This window comes from Notolepis coatsorum, assembly GCF_963971535.1.
Source record: "Notolepis coatsorum genome assembly, chromosome: 5".
Lineage (NCBI taxonomy): Eukaryota > Metazoa > Chordata > Actinopteri > Aulopiformes > Paralepididae > Notolepis > Notolepis coatsorum.
In genome coordinates, this window is record NC_140169.1 from 140,007,943 (window position 1) to 140,029,020 (window position 21,078).

General features: G+C 45.1%; 1 protein-coding gene across 1 annotated transcript in view; it reads left to right on the forward strand.

Annotated features, from left to right (window-relative positions):
* Nucleotides 1-3,637: 3,637 nt before the first annotated feature.
* The window catches only part of LOC311228384 (syntaxin-binding protein 5-like), a gene marked incomplete at both ends in the record, with an annotated part of 141,553 nt that continues 124,112 nt past the window's right edge, over nucleotides 3,638-21,078 (forward strand). The window contains 1 exon segment of the mRNA XM_084314291.1: nucleotides 3,638-3,777. Coding sequence (XP_084170417.1) covers nucleotides 3,638-3,777 — 140 coding nt within the window.

The window sequence follows — 21,078 nt, forward strand, 5'->3', positions numbered from 1 at the left end:
GAGAGATGATTACAATTAACTGGTACATTCAGGTCCAGAATTATTGGAATCCCCTGACAAAGATGTGCAAAAAGCTGTACAATTTAAACAATACCATACTGGTAATGAGAAAATAGTTGTTTATTCAATGAATGCATGGAGCAGTTCCATCTTATTTCATTTGATACTAACTACTCAGTTCATACAGATTTCAAGTATTCAAATATCAATGATGAATATTGCATAAGGTTTACACAGTTAATAGATCACCTTCTTGTTTTATATTCATCTTATATGGCAATTAAATCAATGGTGTGTTTGTTTGGGGAGTTTGACCTATGTGCCTACCACGTGAAGGTGCATGATCAATGGACAGCACAAAAACAATTTGTGTAGGTGGAGACTAGAGCTACCACAGATAGTAATAAGTTATTAAGAGTAAGTAATCCATACCATATATATCCTAATAGTTACCTTATTACCATACTTGGCTGAAAACAAACTTTGCTGCCTGTTGTGAATGTGTTTTTCCCTGTAGGCTAATACATAAGTAGGCATACATTTTTGCAGTTGAGGAAAAATGTGCAGTTGAGTAGGCTATAATGTGCTGTGTTTTTATGTCTTCCATCGAGGACCACCTTGGAAATAAGTGTTAATGCTTGTTAATGAATGCTTTTAGGTGATATCCTCAGGAATACAAATTGGTCAAGATCATTTGTTTTTATGATGTGTTTTTAATTTCCAAATAAATCTAATCAAATAAAAAAGCAGTTTTTGCAGTTGAGCTACTGGTGTTGTATATTATACAGCCTTTTCATGCATCTTTATCAAGGGAACCCTTATCCTAATGATTTAAAAAATAATATTATGATGATACGATATGGACCTAGTAGTTGGGTCATCTGTGGCACTTCGTTTCTCAATGGATTTTTTAAAAAGGCGGGAAAAAAATTTGTGAGAGACCAAAATCCAAAATGGCTGCCGTGGAAATTAACTTTTTAATGGTTTGACCTACAATGATGCCCAATACATGGTACCAGCCCCCTCTCAGTCATGTACCAGCCCCTCTCAGTCATGTACCAGCCAGCCCCTCAGTCATGTACCAGCCCTCTCTCAGTCATGTATACCAGCCCCCTCTGTCATCTACCAGCCCCCTCTCAGTCATGTACCACAGCCCCATCTGAGTCATGTACCAGCCCCCTCTCAGTCATGTACCAGCCCCCTCTCAGTCATGTACCAGCCCCCTCTCAGTCATGTACCAGCCCCCTCTCAGTCATGTACCAGCCCCCTCTCAGTCATGTACCAGCCTCCTCTCAGTCATATACCACAGCCCCATCTCAGTCATGTACCATAGCCCCCTATCAGTCATGTACCAGCCCCCTCTCAGTCATGTACCACAGCCCCCTCTCAGTCATGTACCATAGCCCCATCTCAGTCATGTACCACAGCCCCCTCTCAGTCATGTATACCAGCCCCCCTCTCAGTCATGTATACCAGCCCCCTCTCAGTCATGTACCAGCCCTCTCTCAGTCATGTACCACAGCCCCATCTGAGTCATGTACCAGCCCCCTCTCAGTCATGTACCAGCCCCCTCTCAGTCATGTACCAGCCCCCTCTCAGTCATGTACCACAGCCCCATCTGAGTCATGTACCAGCCCCCTCTCAGTCATGTACCAGCCCCCTCTCAGTCATGTACCAGCCCCCTCTCAGTCATGTACCAGCCCCCTCTCAGTCATGTACCAGCCCCCTCTCAGTCATGTACCAGCCTCCTCTCAGTCATGTACCACAGCCCCATCTCAGTCATGTACCATAGCCCCATCTCAGTCATGTACCACAGCCCCCTCTCAGTCATGTATACCAGCCCCCCTCTCAGTCATGTATACCAGCCCCCTCTCAGTCATGTACCAGCCCCCTCTCAGTCATGTACCAGCCCTCTCTCAGTCATGTACCAGCCCCCTCTCAGTCATGTACCAGCCAGCCCCCTCTCAGTCATGTACCACAGCCCCCTCTCAGTCATATACCACAGCCCCCTCTCAGTCATGTACCACAGCCCCCTCTCAGTCATGTACCAGCCCCTCTCAGTCATGTACCAGCCCCCTCTCAGTCATGTACCACAGCCCCCTCTCAGTCATGTACCAGCCCCATCTCAGTCATGTACCACAGCCCCCTCTCAGTCATATACCACAGCCCCCTCTCAGTCATGTACCACAGCCCCCTCTCAGTCATGTACCAGCCCCTCTCAGTCATGTACCAGCCCCCTCTCAGTCATGTACCACAGCCCCCTCTCAGTCATGTACCAGCCCCATCTCAGTCATGTACCAGCCCCCTCTCAGTCATGTACCACAGCCCCCTCTCAGTCATGTACCAGCCCCATCTCAGTCATGTACCAGCCCCCCTCTCAGTCATATACCTGCACGACTGGCGGGGGGGGTGCTTAGTAAGAGATGTGATTGGGCCAGCCCAGTGTCAGTCAGTACCAATGGGCCGATGTCTCAGCCTAGTAGTGGGCCGGTTGTTGACCAAAAAAAAAAAAAAAAAAAAAAATTATATTTTTTTTATAAAAAAAAAATTATATATATATATTTTTTTTTAATAGTTACAAATAGTTACCGAGGTCCGGACCTCGGTGACCTCATATCTGGCTACGGCCATGGCTGCGTCTCCCTATACTTGACACCGATTGTCTTGTGGAAGAGCGTGCGTCTGACTTTAACGCTCCCAGGCAGGAATTCTCTTTGTAGCTTTGCATCTAGTAATAGGCCAGTCTCCTGCTATTCACCACACTGAATCAACAGATTCACTTCGTTGCCATTATACCCGCACTAGTATGGCATTGCTACCAGCAGCAAGTTACAATACCAATACTTAGACTAGTTTATACAAGGAGGTGAAGACAATGTGACGCGTCTGCCGTAACTTCAAGTTTCAAGTTCAAGTTTCAAGTTTCTTTAATAGTTGTCATACAGAAGTACAGAATACTTTTATACAAAATGCTTCTTACTGTTACGCTCCAGAGACTGTGCAAGACAAGATAAGTATAACTTAGTATAACAAGATAAGTATAACAAGATAACTTCCTGTAATTGGTCTGATAGTGCGAACCTTTCAAAGTAGGGCTGGGACTTTATCGCATTAATTTCGATTAATTAACTACAGAAAGAATTAAAAGTAAAAAAAAATGTATGCATTTAATCGCATAATGATTTTTCTTTATTGTGTAAGAATGTTACCTTTCAAAGGAGACCAGACTCATGCATGCGCTATAAGTATAAAGTATAATACATCGCAAATAACTTTTTTTTCTTAGTCTGGTTTGTTCATAAAAGAAATAAAAATAAGAGAAATTGAGATCAATCAAGAGTACATTTTTTTCAATGGTCAACTGTTCTGGAATGTACTGCGTTTTACTTTTACCTCAAACGTGCTTGAGTTTACAAAAGGTCCTTTGCGCTATATATATATATATTATTCCTAAAATTGCTGCACTTTGTTAAAAATTGCATTGATCTGTTGGTCTGCATCAAATATTGATATGCGATTAAAATGTGATTAATTTTTATTAATTAACTATAAAGTCTCGAATTAATTCGATTAAAATGTTTAATCGAGTCCCTCCACTATTTCAAAGAAAGGGGTTCACATTACGTAGCAGCGAACCATGGTCCACTTTGGTCCGGACCGAGACCACCTCTTGAGCTCGGACCACGGACCGGGTCTTTGGTCCGCACCGTGGTCCGCGAGAGGTTTCACACCTGTCAATTTGGTTCGGATCAAACTGGAAAGTCCCGACCAAACAAGGTAGGTGTGAAAGAGTCCTAACAAACCTCCATAGAATTTAATTTAAGAAATGACCATCAACACATAATAATAATAATAATAATAATAATAATAATAATAATAATAATAATAATAATAATAATAATAATAATAATAATAATAATAATAATAATAATAATAATAATAATAATAATAATAATAATAATAATAATAATAATAATAATAATTAGGACCTGCTCAGAGGTCATTAATCGGCATGCATGCGATGCATGTATGCGATTCGTCTCTGCGATTAACCCATCCCGTCGTCCTTCCCCCCCAAGGGCAGCCGGGAGCAGACAGGCGCAACGTGAGCCGCGCCAGGGGACCAATCCAAGTGCTCCTGTCCGTCTTCGTCAAGGACGCCACAGCGTTAGCGATCTTGTTGTTGTGCATGTTTTTCCATTGGGTTTATCTTATCGGGGGGGGGGGGGGTAACCCTTGCGAGCACGGGGAGAACATGCAAACTCCACACAGAAAGGCCTGGGAGATACCACACCTGGGTACCTGGCATCATGGAAACCTGGTCCCCAAGCGGGAATCGAACCCTGGACCTTCTTGCTGTGAGGCGACAGTGTTTAACCACTACACCACCGTGCCGCTACACATCCTCCAACAACACATAGCTCTCATAGTCTACGTAGTTCACTGACGGCTATTCAACAAAACAAACCCTTTTTTTTTTTTATAAACACCCATGAGAAATTAAAATAACATGCCCATAGCTATACTGTCATATAGCAAGCACACAGTTATACAACCCTGCCTGGATGGTTTCCATTTAACACCTCTTGAAAACCGGAAATAAGCACTTTGAGCTGTGAAAAAACACCCTCTGAAGCTATTTGCAGCAGGGGTAGAAAAAAAAATTACCATGTATATCAAAATAGTATCAAACCACCTGGCTCGACTTGTTCTCATTACTCCGACAGCAGCGGTGACAATTCCCATGTGCTTTCAAAATAGTATCAGACCGCCTGCGGCGCTCTGCGGTATTTTTTTGTGCCAGCGAGGAGAGCGTTCGAAAGGGGTAAATATACAAGCGTGAGGGTTTGATGATTCCGGTTTGTCGTCAGCCGTCCACGCAAAACAAAACATCCTGTTCCATTAGAGTGCCGGTTCTGACAGTCGATACGAGTTAGGTGTCTGTCCTCACCTCACCTGCCTGAGACACCTGAGGAATAACAGTTTAACCCTTTCGTTACCACACTACCAAAGGGTTAAAGCTGCGTTGTGTCGTTTTGGGAGGGGAAGCCGTTTACCCATAGATCAATGAATTATTAGACAATCGTTTGGAAATTCTTAGAACGAGGGCGCCCTCTCACCTACGTTTGTCTGAATTGGACTGAATGCAGGAGTGATCATCATTGGTATCTTTGTTGTCGTTTTTCATTGATTTGGTTATGTGAATTGAGAACTGCACCACTTTCTAAAGGAAAGCCATGTGATCGTGTGGTCAGCTTTCTATTGGCCAACATGAAGCCCAATAAACAAACGGAATCTAACCAGGATCGAACCATTAGCACTTTGTCATTGGCCCTGTTGTTGCATGCTCACTTCAACCACTTATTTTTGGCACAGATACATGTTTTTTAGTGGAGATGTGTCCATGATTGGCTAGGGGGCATGAGTTTGGCAGGGTTGGTGATGCGGTTGTTCTGGGAGACCCGTGGCTTGTGCTTGCTGGCCGCTTGTGGTGGGCATGCCCACAATGCACGGCCTGGGGTGCCTTTTTAGGGAAGTCCTGTGGGAGGGGAGGGGGGGGGGGGTCTTGTTTGTTGGTTGATATGTCCTGTGTGTTGTTATGTGTTGTTATAGGGCAGTCAACTTGAATCGATTGATAGCCCTTAGTGTTATCTGTTGTGTATATGATTGAATGAAATTTTAAATAAAAAGTATCAATTTGATTGTTATTAATTAACACTTTAACTGCCGAAAACGCCGGAACTCGTCATTCCCCGCCATGCTCAAGTTGCCGAGGACGCCGTAACTCGTCTTTGATATCAATATTTCAAAAATCTGTGATCGAAATCATATTTTCGTTCCGGAGCCTTGACACACAGTGCTGATCTCCTCTCAACCCTCTAGCGGTTCAAGAGCGCCATCTGGTGGCCGATCGGCAGATCGAAACCGGATGTCAACCTTTGAACCGGCAGGACTCACTCCATATGTGGTCCGGGCACTCGCTAATGAGACTCTGTCTTCACACCGTGAACATCGATCGGTGGAAATAACTCGAAAAAACAACATGATTTGGACATATATACTATTATACAACCTGGAAATAGATCGGGGATTTCAACATCCCATAATCGAAAACTGTCTACTCCACGCTGATCGCCCAACGGCCCGAGGAGACTGGGGTGAGTTTTAGCGTGTAGTATTACCGTGTTCGATATAAACTGCTATGATGAACATATGACCCACATTAGATGAATGGTATAACGTTGCCCACGGAATTATAAACGATCCCCCGCCCATCCGGTCATCATCAGATGATACGTAGAAACTTCTAGAAGCACGTCCATTTGAAATTTTTCATCTGGCACCGATCGCTACCAAACTGTATTTGATCATCAATATAATGCATTTGGGGCTATAAATCACGTTCTGGAGAAAGCTGCAGAAAGAGATGAAAACATACTTATACTTTAGACCATATTTTAGTATGAATATGTGAATGAAAAAGTTTAACGTTGCTACACCATGAACAATAATAATAATAATAATAATAGATTGGATTTGTAATGCACTTTTTGTTCGCTGGGATCCCAAAGTGCTAACAATACAACAATACATATAGGACATTGAATGGGCCCTAATAATGGCAATCTAGCAATAGAATTTAAAAAGTTATAGCCCTGCAAAGAAGGGGAACTTCTCCATGTTAAATAGAGCTGGCAAGGGATGGTATATCATGAATTTAACCTTGGGCAATCAAAGTGTTAAGCAGAGCTGGACCTTCTCTTTCAAGCCAGGGTGTGTTTGTTTGTCTGGCGTGCTCACCTCCCCGATCAAACTGAACTAAAGAGAGTTGAATTCAACACGACCAAAACAAGGCAGGTGTGAAAGTCTTCTCACTCTTATCATCTATCAAAACTACATCTCTGTGAGCAGGGATGCGTTCTTCATGGGACGAGGCTGCACTCGGTGCAGCCAAAGATTTGAGCAGAAGCGCGTGCACGCACATGCACGGATGTGCACGGCACGCGCGTGCACACAGGAATGCACTGCACTCGCTATAAGTACCCACCTGGGCTACTTTACATATCAATAGCGCCGGTCGTCAGGTGTGTTAAATACGTTCTCAGATACATTCACACCTAACTTGTGAATGAAATGTGTTACATTCCATTCGTAGAGGCAATTAGGCATTGTCTTTAGTCTGTGCCAGAGTCATGATTATAAGGCTCTGGTCTGTGCTTAAGCGAGGGAACATTTATGCGCATGCGCGGGAGCGCGCGCACGCACCGGGAGCGCGCGTGCACGTGGCGTCATTAGCGTGCGTGCAATCAAAGTTGATATGAGGAACGCACCGCTGTCTGTGAGGCAGCACACACGAGTCTAGAGGAGATTTATTTATCTGATAAATCAGAAGGTTCCTGGTTTGATTCCGGCTCCTAACCGGGCAGCATGTCGAAGTGTCCTCGAGCGAGAGTCCCTTAACCCCTAACTGCTCCCGATGAGCGGGTTGGCACCTTGCGTGGTTGGTTACCTCCGCCGTCGGTGTGTGAATCAATGTGTGAGTGAATGGGTGAATGTTTAGGCATAAGTTGTAAAGCTATTTAAATGTGTATCGTAAACTAAAATATATTATGTCCGGGACCGGCACATCATAATAGTGTGAGTCGGCAGTTGTGAAAATATACCAACTATTTGATTTACTTGTTATTTTCACTCAGAATCTCCTCCCAAAACTGCAAAGAGGAGAACCTCTCCCCTCCTCCCCCTCCTCCCTCCCCTCCCTCCCCTCCCTGCCCTCCCTGCCCCTCGGTGGCGCTCTGTGACTTTGAAGCGTCTCGCCCCGCCTCTGTGTCTCCTGAAGTTCGTTGCCGTGTCCCCGGGACGTTGCGTCGCTCGCTAAATGTCACAGGCGGTCGGTCGGTCTTCGCCTCGGCGGGAACATGAACCCACCGCCCCCTCCTCCCCAAAAGCCGCTGCCGGCCACCTGTCCGTCACGTCAACGGTGCCGAAGATCATTGGCTCTGACGGTTAACCCCTTCCCACTTTTTTAAGAGTCGCAGATCACCAGCCGACAGCGTGATTGGCCGTGATGGGTAAGCAGCCCCGCGTAGGTGATTGGAGACAGTTGACCGCGCCTCCCTGGAGGTGAGGTGATTCTGTAATCATGTCTCGAAAATTAGACAACCGTGCTACTGAGGAACACAACGTCTTTTGCCTAACAACGCCACATGAATGATCGAGGGATGTAATTGTCTTTGGAACAGACCGTGCCAGAAAAGGAGGAGGGATTGCAGTGCATGGCCAAATCTAAATTAAACTGCACTTGCATCCAGTCCATCAGCGAACCAAACTGCTTTGAACTGCTCGGGAATTTAATTAACCCCTTCCCAAATGGATCAGATACCGTTGTGGTCGGATGTTGACCGCTCGCCTTCAGCTTTCAAGTGAGGGCGGTCAATTGGACTGAATCAGAGTTGGTTTTACTTGGTTAGGCCCTGAACTGGGACTGGTTATCGTCCAATCCACACGACGTGATCTTATTTTAAAGGAACACACCAACATAATGGGAAACACGCTTACCGTCTTCTCCAGAGTCAGACCAGTAGATAGATACCAGTTTCCTCTCTGTGAGTTCAGTAGACAGCCATCCGGCTGCAAGCTAGCCCTGGAATGGAAGTGGATACGGACCACTAGCCTAGCCGGACACGCCGGAGTTTTAAGCTATAGGCTAGTGGTCCGTATCGGCTTCCATTTTATTTGTTGATTTGTCTAACGTGTTCGACTCTGTAGATCACAAACTGCTATTACAGAGACTCACAGTAGCTGTATAGGCCTTAGTGAAATTGTTCTGAATTGGTGCAAGAACTATCTATCGGAAAGGCATCTCTGTAGTAAACTATACCTCAGCCTCACGTACAGTGAACAAAGGTGTCCCTCACGGATCTACTTCAGCCCCTATCTTATTTTCTATTATTAGAAATGACCTAGGTGATGGAATAGATCCAGTCACTCATACGGTGGCAACAACCTCTTTGAATCAAGCCATAGAGCTCTTACAGGATGCTTTTTATTCGCTGCAGCTTTCACTGTTAAAGAGGGGCGACAGTGGCTCGCTCGGGAGGTAGAGCAGTCGTCTGGTAATCCAGAGGTCCCCGGTTCGATTCACGCTCCTCCCGGGCAGCGTGTCGAAGTGTCCTTTGAGCAAGACATGTAACCCCTAATTGCTTCTGATGAGCAGGTTGGCACCTTGCATGGTCGCCTCCGCCGTGAGTGAATGGGTGAAATGTAAGGAACAAATTATAAAGCGCTTTGGATAAAAGCGCTATATAAATGCAGCCATTTACCATTTACCATTTAAAGAGTGGTCCATTCTGTAGGTATATGGCTTGATGAAAAGTTGGCTTCTAATGTGCATATTGATAATCTATTCTAAAAGCGTAGGCCCAAATTGGGGTATTTTTTTTCTCCAAAAAAATGTATAAAAAGCTTTTCAGTTGAAGCCAAGAAGAAAATTGTGCAAAGCTCATTTCTGTCTGTATTAGATTATGGTGATGTGATTCCCATGCATGCATCTTCATCCCTACTTACTGTACAAACCTGGACTCTGCTTAGCACGCTGCATTAGGCTTTGAAACAAGTGCAGACTCACACACTCACTATTGCACTTTATATGAACCTCTACGGTCCATTCCATACCAAAGGAGAACAATACACATGTTGCTATTTATTGTCAAGATGTTGTTAAGTAAACTATACCTACTTCTGTATCCAGCCTTTTATCTTATTATATCAGCAACTTAGTGCTGACCCCTATTAGTCGAATAGTCGACTAATCGGTGGAAAGGAGCCGTAGTCGACTGCCAACCTCTTAGTAAAAAAAATAAAAGAAACAAATATTATAATTTTTTTATTTTTAATTTTTTTTATCATTCTTTCCAAAAGAAAAGAGGCCTAGAAGCATGGCTAACGCTAATGGCACGCATACTAGCGAGGCTAACTGCCTACGAAAACAGGCACAGAGGCACTGAAAGAGGATTTCACCCATCTAATGAACACACTAGACTAGACAAATATCAAGATGTATCCATCAGTGGACCAATTGCATGCTTTTGCAGAGGACAAGAAGCCTTCAGTCGACTCCTTCAGACATTAAGCACCCCCCACAGCCCAAATGGAATGATAAAAATTAAATAAAAGAATAATAATAATATTATATATATATATATATATATTTTTTTTTACTAATAGTCGACTAACGGCAAATTTTGGCCAATCATAGTCGACTATCCAAATCCTTAGTCGGGGACAGCCCTACAGTGATTTACCTGAACGCGTTCAATGAACGATCGTTCATGAACGCGTTCGTATTTTGGGCGAACGTGAACTGAACGTACTTTATATCCGCTAAATGAACGTAATTGAGAACGCGTTCATTCTCAGCGCTGTGTAACGGAGTTCAAAAGTGCGTTCATTCTCAGCACTTATAACGGCGTTCAAAGATGTGCCAGATTTCATATGCATTTTAGCCGAAAACCCAGTTAAAACACACTGTAAACAGGCTTAAAAATTATGTGGAAAACCAACCGATCTAACAACGCGCCTGTCACCCCCTGCTACGTCATCAGACTCATCACAACAACAGTGGACCCGCTGAATCTGCGAGCAGAAGCCGAGAGCTGCACAGCAGCAGGTCGAGAGCAGCACTCGCTCAGAGAACTCTACCTCTAGACGTCAGCGTTTGAGCATTTAAAAGAGTTTAACGTTAAAGTTAGTACTGACTCAGACGGAAACAATCTAACGTTTGTCTGTAAACTTTGTCCACCCGGTTTGAAGAAGCAAGTCCGTACATCGACGCGACGACGTCGACAGCAACATTGAGAATATGCAAACGTCCTGTTTTAGTTTTCATAATAAAGACAATTCAAGCAAAGTTGTTCCTCATGTTTTTGAAAATATACTGTAGAGATGAAAGCTGCAGCTGCTACTAGTGTGGACTGAATGCGCGGCGGCAAAGCGTTATGGAAATGCCAGTATTCCGATTGCTGTCTGTGGTTCAATATTTTTTACAAATAATAGCTTGCAGCAACGTATTGAAAAAATAACTAACAAAATGGGCCGTTCAATATCTCCTTTATGTTCGAAATGTCAAACAGACCTGGGTACCTACAGTCTATCACTACTTTTGGGAATCTAAGTGTTTATCCAGGTTCTGGGGCCAAGTGATTGATTGATTGATTGAACACTTTATTAACATATTGCAGAATGGGTACAGTATTACAGCTCAGTCATATATGTTATGATGAATTGAAAATGGGGGACCCTGATGTAAACAAGACGAAGGTCTTTCTCTGGTCTGCATCCCCTTAACAATTGTATGTATTGAGCTGTACTGTATCAGGGTCCCCCATGGTAGGAGGGGTGACACCCTTTACAATTCAAACTATTTGATAAACTTCTACTTTCAGCCCGGAAATGCATTCTGATAAACTGGATTAAGGATAAGCCTCCATTTTCACAAATGTGGTATAGAGAGATCTTCGGTGTGCTACCCCATGAAAGACACTGTGCAATGCATAGAGGCAACAACGCTTCCTTTCAGGAGGTGTGGGCCCCACTATTAGACTATTTTCCTGCTGAAATTTCTCGGATCCTTCTAAAGGCCCAGTGCCCCATTGTATGGACAGACCTAGGATAGGAAAAAATAAATATATGTCTACATGTGAATGGGCTCGAGGCAAGTGCAATACTGTACAGTGCCTGTCTTGGTTTGCTTTCCTTTTTGCTTGTTTTTCTTTTTGTTTTGTTTTTGCTTGCTTATGGTGTGGATGATGGCATAGAGATGAACTGGAGGACCCCCCCCCCCCCTTGTCCCAATGTGTGTTTTTGTAATGTAAGTAACGGTACGTGAAAAATCTATATAAAAAAAATCAAAATCAAAAAATAACTAAAAATAACTAAATTAGTTCATTTTTGAAACCATGAACTTTAGTTAAACATTTTGAATTATGAACTATGAACTGAACTAGTTCATTTTAAAAATTGTGAACTGTGAACTGAACTAGTTTATGTAGAAAGTGAACTTTCCCAACACTGCAGCCCTACAGCAACTATAGCACTAGATCTATTCATCTAATTCTTTAAAATGTCCCCCAGGGTGTGTGCACAAAGCTTGCTAAAACTGCTTTCTCCTTTTATGCACATTGGGTATGGAATGAGCTGCGAAAATACCATTCGCTTAGAATAACTCCCTAATTTGAATGCATTTTAAAAAGTATTTTTACAAAGTGCCCTGAAGGAAACATGTTGCTGTTTTACGCAACCTTGACTTGAGGTAGACTGTGTTATGGATATCTCTGGTATGACCTGTATGACTGTGTTATGGTATCTCTGGTATGACCTGTATGTCTGTGTTATAATATCTCTGGTATTGGCCTGTATGTCTGTGTTATGATATCTCTGGTATGACCTGTATGACTGTGTTATATCTCTGGTATGACCTGTATGTCTGTGTTATGGTATCTCTGGTATGGCCTGTATGTCTGTGTTATGATATCTCTGGTATGGCCTGTATGACTGTGTTATGATATCTCTGGTATGGCCTGTATGACTGTGTTATGATATCTCTGATATGGCCTGTATGACTATGTTATGATATCTCTGGTATGGCATGTATGACTGTGTTATGATATCTCTGGTATGACCTGTATGACTGTGTTATGATATATCTGGTGTGGCCTGTATGACTGTGTTATGATATATCTGGTGTAGCCTGTATGACTGTGTTATGGTATCTCTGGTATGACCTGTATGTCTGTGTTTTGATATCTCTGGTGTGGCCTGTATGACTGTGTTATGATATATCTGGTGTGGCCTGTATGACTGTGTTATGATATATCTGGTGTGGCCTGTATGACTGTGTTATGGTATCTCTGGTATGACCTGTATGTCTGTGTTTTGATATCTCTGGTGTGGCCTGTATGACTGTGTTTTGATATCTCTGGTATGGCCTGTATGACTGTGTTATGATATCTCTGGTATGGCCTGTATGACTGTGTTATGATATCTCTGGTGTGGCCTGTATGTCTGTGTTATGATATCTCTGGTATGACCTGTATGACTGTGTTATGATATCTCTGGTATGGCCTGTATGACTGTGTTATGATATCTCTGGTATGGCATGTATGTCTCTCTTCTTCTACTCTGATATATCTGGTATGGCATGTATGTCTCTCTTCTTCTACTCTGATATGGGAATAGCACTGCACAAGACCAAAGCAGACTACAAAGAGTGACACGTTCAGCCGAACGCACAATTGGAGGGGGGCTCCCCACCCTCCAGAACATTTACTACAAGCGTTGCAAGGGCAAGGCTAAGAGAATCATTAAAGACTCCAGTCACCCGAACAACTGCCTCTTTGAACTGCTGCGGTCAGGCAAGCGATACAGGAGTCTCAAGGCGAGCACAGAAAGACTCAGAAGAAGCTTCTATCCCCAGGCCATCAGGCTGCTAAACGAACAATGAATGAACACTACACAACAACAACCACCAAACGCACATAGCACACACATCCACACGCACACACTCACTTTAAACAAACACACTGTAGCACCCACTCCACACACTTATAGCACACACCCACTTTAAACAAACACACTGTAGCACCCACTCCCCACACTTTATATTTATGGATGAAGGATTGCACTACAACTCGTACACCTTACTGTAAATTGTACCTAAAATTGTACCTCATCCCATTTCTGCTTTGCACTAGATAGTACTGTACATTAGTACACTGCATAGTATTGTGTATTGTATATTATATGGTAACTCAGAACATTGTACATATGTCTATACCGAACACTGTGACCTCATTTTCTTCTTCTAAATTCATGCTATATTATGTTATTATGTTATTTGATACTATCTTGTCTAGCACAGTCTCTGGAGCGTAACAGTAAGAAGCATTTTGTATGAAAGTATTCTGTACTTCTGTATGACAACTATTAAAGAACTTGAACTTGAACTTGAACTTGATATATCTGGTATGGCCTGTATGTCTCTCTTCTTCTACTCTGATATATCTGGTATGGCCTGTATGTCTCTCTTCTTCTACTCTGATATATCTGGTATGGCCTGTAGGTCTCTCTTCTTCTACTCCTTCCCCTGTGTAGCTTGTATATGTATTGTATGTGTTCTATCATGTGAAATTGTCTTTTTATGTGAAACTGCTTATGCTGCCGTTTTGACCAGGACTCCCTGGAAGAAGAGATATTGCATCTCAATACCTAAAAGGTAAAAAGTTAATACAATAGATAAATACTACTGTGGGTGAAAATACTTGAATGAATGAATGAAAAAGTTTATTTTTGAACATGTATTCTTCATATTCCTTCAAACAAATCACGGTATCTAGCTCCGTCAAATAGAACAAGCATAACAACAACAAATTAAAAAAAAATTAAAAACAATTAAAAAAAAAACATAAAAAAAGGAATTATAAACAAAAAAGTCAAGAGCAATGTATATAGTTAGCAGACATGTCCAAAAAAGGAGTAGAGGGAAGCTAAGCTTATAGATCCCTACCCCCTTACATTTACATTTGTTCTTCCATTAATTTTACTAGTTATAACATAATTTAGTATAATACAATATAGAATATACTTTTACTTATAGTACGAAAAGAAAAAAAACTTGATTCACATGACAGCAGTGAATACAGTACAGTATAGTAGCTATTGGAAAACAACTGACTGGAGATGGTTTCAAAGAGAAAGCATGGTATATCAGCATTAGGCCTGCTTAGAGTGATCTATGCCTATATGTTGTATATTACCTGATATATAACCAATGAGTGGAATACGACTTCCCAAAAAGTTGAATATTAAAAAATATTCTGATATTTATCTTCCGTTAACACAGAATCATGTTGATACAGGCTTCTGTCTGTGTGTGTGTGTGTGTGTGTGTGTGTGTGTGTGTGTGTGTGTGTGTGTGTGTGTGTGTGTGTGTGTGTGTGTGTGTGTGTGTGTGTGTGTGTGTGGTGTGTGTGTGTGTGTGTGTGTGTGTGTGTGTGTGTCTGTGGGTGTGTGTGTGTGTGTGTGTGTGTGTGTGTGTGTGTGTGTGCGTGTGTGTGTGTGTGTGTGTGTGTGTGTGTGTGTGTGTGTGTGTGTGTGTGTGTGTGTGTGTGTGTGTGTGTGTGTGTGTGTGTGTGTGTGTTTGTTTGATAATCCGCTGGTGGGTTCTGCAGCTGTGTGTGCGTGTTTACACTGGGACCCAGTGACAGTAAGAGAGATAGAGAGAGAGAGACAGAGAAAAAGAGAGAGAGCGAGAAAGACAGACACACTCACAGACAGACAGACAGATAGACAGACACACTCACAGACAGACAGACAGACAGACAGACAGACAGACAGACAGACAGACAGACAGACAGACAGACAGACAGACAGACAGACAGACAGACAGACAGACAGACAGACAGACAGACAGACGACAGACACACACACACACACACACACAGACACACACACACGACACACACACACACACACACACACATACACACACACACACACACACACACACACACACACACACACCACACACACACACACACACACACACACACACACACACACACACACACACACACACACACACACACACACACACACACACACACACACACACACACGCACACACAGAGCTGGCTGGGAGAAATGCGAGGCCCTGTGCGAATTATTTTTAAAGAATTAATTAATTAATTAATTAATTAATTAATTTAATTAATGAACACTTATTTTTGCCTTCAATTTCCTAAAATAATAAAACAGGTTCTCTTCTCCAATCAGTAAGAAATTGTATTATATATATAAACACAGATTTTACACACAACTTAGGGTGACCAAATCCGTATGATCCAAATGCAGGACAGTATGTCGATTTTGTGGGACATTGATGATTTTTATCAAAATATAAGCATTTAATGCATTAAAAATACAATATTGTTGCGTCTTAATTGCTTATTATACACTTAATTATATAGAAGACAATACCATGCAATCCAACATGCTGTTAAGAGGTTCCCGAGTCCTATGGCTATAGTTAAGACGTACATGTAACCTGTGTTCTGTATCGTTAGTGGCTTAGCTTGGCATCGCTACTGCACTATCTCGCGTACGTGCACGCGTACTGAATAAACCACAAATGTACCTCTAATACCAGTATTAGTCTGACCACACCCCTCATCAGCTTACCTTCATAAGCAGGTGTGTGGTCACCTGCTCTCCTCCTTCTCGCTTTCACCACAAGGAAGAGGTGCCTCGGTAGATCCCCACACTTGACACCATGATGGAAGAAATTGGATTAGGAACAGCTTGGGAAACAAGGATACGTTGACATCATATCTTTATTTTCTCTCTCACTATTTTCGAGAAAATACGGCGATATTGTCTTCGTACTGGAGTGTCTAGAAGATGATGATCATTCTACAAACCCTCCACCGGTTTTCGTATTGGGAGCACGCCGCTGCATGCTTCTCAACTGCAGTTCCTTGCTGTGTTTGTTGGGGTGAAACCTGTCAGGCCACAGCTGAACTGTCGGACATGCCGCTGTTGTGAGGAGCGGTGCGTTCCAGGTTGGGTGAGTAGTGTTTGCTGGCGGGCTCCACTTGTCTGTTAGTGCTATGGGGGCTACTTGACAAAGTTTATGGAAACCGGCCCCAGGCTAGGGTCCTTTGTTTAGCCGTCTAGGCGACAGAAGGCCTTGGTCTGGCGACCATTATAGTTTTAACTAGTGGGCCGCGACCATTGACACTGGTGATCCCTGTGTGTTCTGGACGAGTGGATTCTCTCTGTCACCGTGTTAAGACCCCATCTTTCATATCCAAATGAGAGTATTCCTTCACGAGGGGATATGTGCATGTAATGTGCGATAGCGGCAGATTCATGTTCAAAGTCAGCTATACAGGCCAGTTGGTACTGTGCTGATTCCGCCGGACGTGGTAATGTCACCGTTGTGAAGCGGTGTTGACGTCTTGTTTTCTCTTTTCTCTTAAAAAGTGAGGAGGGTTCAGAACGGCGGCCTGTCTGGGTGAGTGTTATGTCATTGTTTACATGTTCATAGCTTACGGTTAGCCGGTCGGTGGCCTGGCGCGGGGTAGCTTGGCTTCTCGCGCGCCGCCGGGAGCTCGCTCCTGATCGCGTGCGTCGTTAGATCGGCGTCTCGCGAGCGGAAGCAATAGCACCCGAACGGTTGGAGCAGCCGTTAGCTTGATGCTATTCTGTTGAACGTGCTTTGATTTTAACATGTTTTACACTCTTGACCACGACGTCATCCTTGACAGGGGATGTTCGTCGACCCTGCCTGAGCCTAGACGGGGATTGCGTCAACAAAGAGGACTGTAGCGACTGGTGGAGCGGCGACGCTGCCCGGATCGAACAACACAGGACGGCTGTGTTCTACGGTGTCTTGTGGCTGCACTTCGCTGATCTGCGTTCCGGGTAGGTACGGGGTTGGCCAGACCTCATAACACGTCTTCTGGTTTTACCTTGCTAAATGTATTGTGAATAACGGTGTTTTTTCCCAAAACGTGTGTTGTTGCAATGCATTTGGGTTACGTTGCGGGTTGTGTGTGAGCTGTTTTTGTCACTGGCAGTTAGCTTCTCCGTGCAGATCGTGATGTATTGATCTGGTTGTTGTGTGAGAAACATCATGGTGTTTATGTGTACCGTGTACTCACTACTAAGGCAACTAACCTATGAAGCTATGCTTGGTGACGAGTGAGTAAAAGAATGTTCTTTCTCAGACTGTAATGACAATGAACAGTGAGTTCACACATTAACAGGTTTTCCTGTTTTAACTGGCCGTATTGAGGGTAAAATAGGAGGATTGTGTTTCCCCCCCCGGTTCCCTGGGGACTTTATCACCTCCTATCAGACATGTTGTGCATTAATTGTGTCTTTTGTGTGGTAGGGATACGATGTAACTCTCAGCTTGATTGCTGAGGTTGTGCTAAATCTGCTGGAGAAACTTATTTCCTAAAGGGAAATTGGTTTGGTTGCTGTCATGTGTGCTTAGCAAGGCCTGTGGTCGATACTAATCAAGAATGATGTATTCTCTCATTGTGAAAAAAACGGCGTTCCTCTGTTGAGTGTTTTTGCCATTTTTTGTAGGTGATGATGGGTTGTGTGTGTCATGTGACCTACAACTGGGTTGTACTGGCCACAGAAGCACATGTGTATGTTGGACCGGGGTTCTTAGAGCCCTCTCTATTCTGTGTTTTTCCTTAGTAAAAATCAGATGGCAGGTTAGCTCGTGCGCTGTGTGGAGCTGTGAAACGCTTCATAGAGCTGACTATGACTGTGTCATATTCTCTTTTTGTCGTTACGTCGTATCATGGGTGTGGGGTCGTAAAGGGGTGAACTGGTAACCTTTCCTCTCCCCATTGTTCTGTCGGTCAGGGGTACACCCCCTGTCCTTCAAGGTTCCCGTCACGTGGCGGTTCGGCACGTTACGGGGGGGGGGGGGGGGGGGGAGGGAGTTCCTGGTCCCACGGCCTGGTATATTGGGCGTGTGCACCGCAGGAATTCCCCCGCCATAGAGTACGTCACCGTGCGCGTCTCTGTTGGTAGGACTTCCGTGTGCTGTTCAGGTCCATGTGATGGATCTGTTTTCAGGGGGGGTGGTCAGGGCTCCTCCTCACCAAGCGCCTACTCAGGCCTTCTGTGAGTTCGGACTCCTTCTTCCATGTGAGGAAGCCTCCATCAGAGTACAGAGCCTTCCTCCTCAGATTGTCAAAGTGAGTGGACCCTCTAGAAGGGTCCTTTTCTATTGTATGTATATTCGATTCAATTCGTTTATTGAGTGTGTATGGGTTCGGTGCCTCTTCCCCGGAGGCCCTAAAACCATTTTTTTACATGGCTCAAGGTGCAATATATTCTTTTCAATCTGTACAGCTCGCGTGGGAAGTCTCTCTGGGGATCCCCGTCTCTTTCCTATGGGAGGGTGGTGGGATGTAAAAATGTGAACATTTTTTACCCCGGCTGTGTAGACTGGGATACATACTGTTGATGCTTCCTTCTTTCTATTCCAGAAGTGTTGGAGTTAGGGAGTGTCACACCCCTCTTGTCGTTCCCCTGGGCGCCTTGGGGATTCAATGACAGGTCTAAATAGCCTGTTCATTGATGGGGGTGTGTCCCGACGCACGTATAGTGCTAGCTCGCTGTAAACAGGCGATTGACTGGCACGCCTTGGTTGCTTGTGGTTGAAACAGCGTTTTTATAAAGCAACTGAGATGGGGGTTTTTCCTCTTCCGGCGACCACATCCCATGACCTGGGTGGGTTGTCGACGGATTCTCGTTCATGTCTGGGGGATGATGACGGGATGGATCTGAACATATGTAGTGGGGTCTCACGCCCTTGGGGTGGGCCACCAGGCGCGGTTCGTCCGAACGTCTGGGTGGCGCCTTCTTTTCATGTTAAGATCAACACGCATATCTGCCCTTCTCCTGGAGTAGGCATGTCGGCGTGGTTAGGGCACGGGACTGGTTCTGGTCACGCTGGTCCAGATCAGTTGAACCCGTTGTCCGCCGGGGATGCAGATCTGCTGTTCTGGTACCCTGAGGGACTTGGGCTTTTTTCAGGGGGAAAAATGCCAGGTCGGTCTGGGTGTCACAGGGTTAAGCGCTATGGAGACCCTGGTTGGGTATGTTTTTACTCAGCACTGTCGTCATGGCTTACAGCCATGCCATTCTGTACGCGCTCGATCTCGTCGGATCTCGGCCGCTACACAGGTTGGTCCTGGTTAGTACTTGGTTGGGAGACCGCCGGGGAATACCAGGTACGGTGTGCTTAGGGGCTGGTTCTCCATTATTTTTCGCTCCTCTCTCACGCATGGCGAAGAGGGGCCTGTGGGGGTGGTTTTTTGACCTCCTCTGGTGACCCTGTGCTTCCCGTACCGCCAGGCCCGGTCCGAAGTGATGTTTGCGACCCGTAGGCCTGGGTTAACCCTTTTTGGAAACTGAAACACTTGTACTGCGGTATAGCCGGTGTATTTTGGAGTTTTTTCTTGAGGGGTTATAGGAACAACCACCGCATTGGGTAACACCGAGGTGGTTGATTCCCTGGTGTGTTGGAGCAGTGTCAACTCCCGGGTTCACCGTTTGAGGGTGCCCCTGCACGTTCATGACGTCTGCCAATCGTGTCAGCCTTCTCTGCCTCGACCCCTCTGGGTGGGGGTTGTTAAATGGAGGCTTGGTCATGCAACACCGCCAGCTTACGCTCCTTCCGCCGGGGCGGCTGTGTTCAGCTGTCCCCTCTGGCGCCTGTCTCGTCCGCAGTCTCCAGGCTAGGGTTAACAGCCTGTTGCCTGGTTTTTCCCCGGTGCGCTGCCTGCTTCCGTTGGTTAACCTTTTTGTGTGCTTACGGCCATGCTGACTGCCTATTCTGCAGGGTCAGTGTGCCAGGCGGTGTGCTATTGGGGGGACGGGGCCCGCTCGGCTTACGGCCATACCGACCTGAACACGCCCGATCTCGTCCGATCTCGGAAGCTGGGCAGGTTCTGGCCTGGTTGGTTCCGCCTGGGAATACCAGGTGCAGTAACTGAGGGGCCTTTGTCCGAATACGCTGGCGATGTGGGGGGCGGGGCACTACGTGCCCACCTGGTGGGGTCTTGATGCTGGCATCATGGACTTCTCCGGGCCCCCATTCTAGGGAGTCCAGTCCTTTTGGTGGGTCTGGGTCTTCCTTCGTGCTCCGCTGCTACGGCCTTGCCACGGGGTTGGGTTTGCCCTTGACCCCGTGATTCTGGGGGCAGTAACGAGGTTGTTCCTCCGTTCGTTCCCGGGTGGCATGCGGGTTGTGCGTGTGTGTAGTCGTGGGGTCGAGCCACGGTCTGCTCACCCTGTGCGTTGAGTTGCTTGAGTGCCTCTTCGCACGGTCGGGTCCGTCGCCCTCCCGTGACGTCCCTAATAGGGGGGCTACCCTCCATTAGGGGGGGTCGGGGGGGCTCGGCCCTCCCTGTTCTGATGGTTTTGGGGGGCTGTCAGCGGGGTGTATTTGTCAGCCAAGTGGCTCCGCTTGGCCTCCCTTGTGCAGTA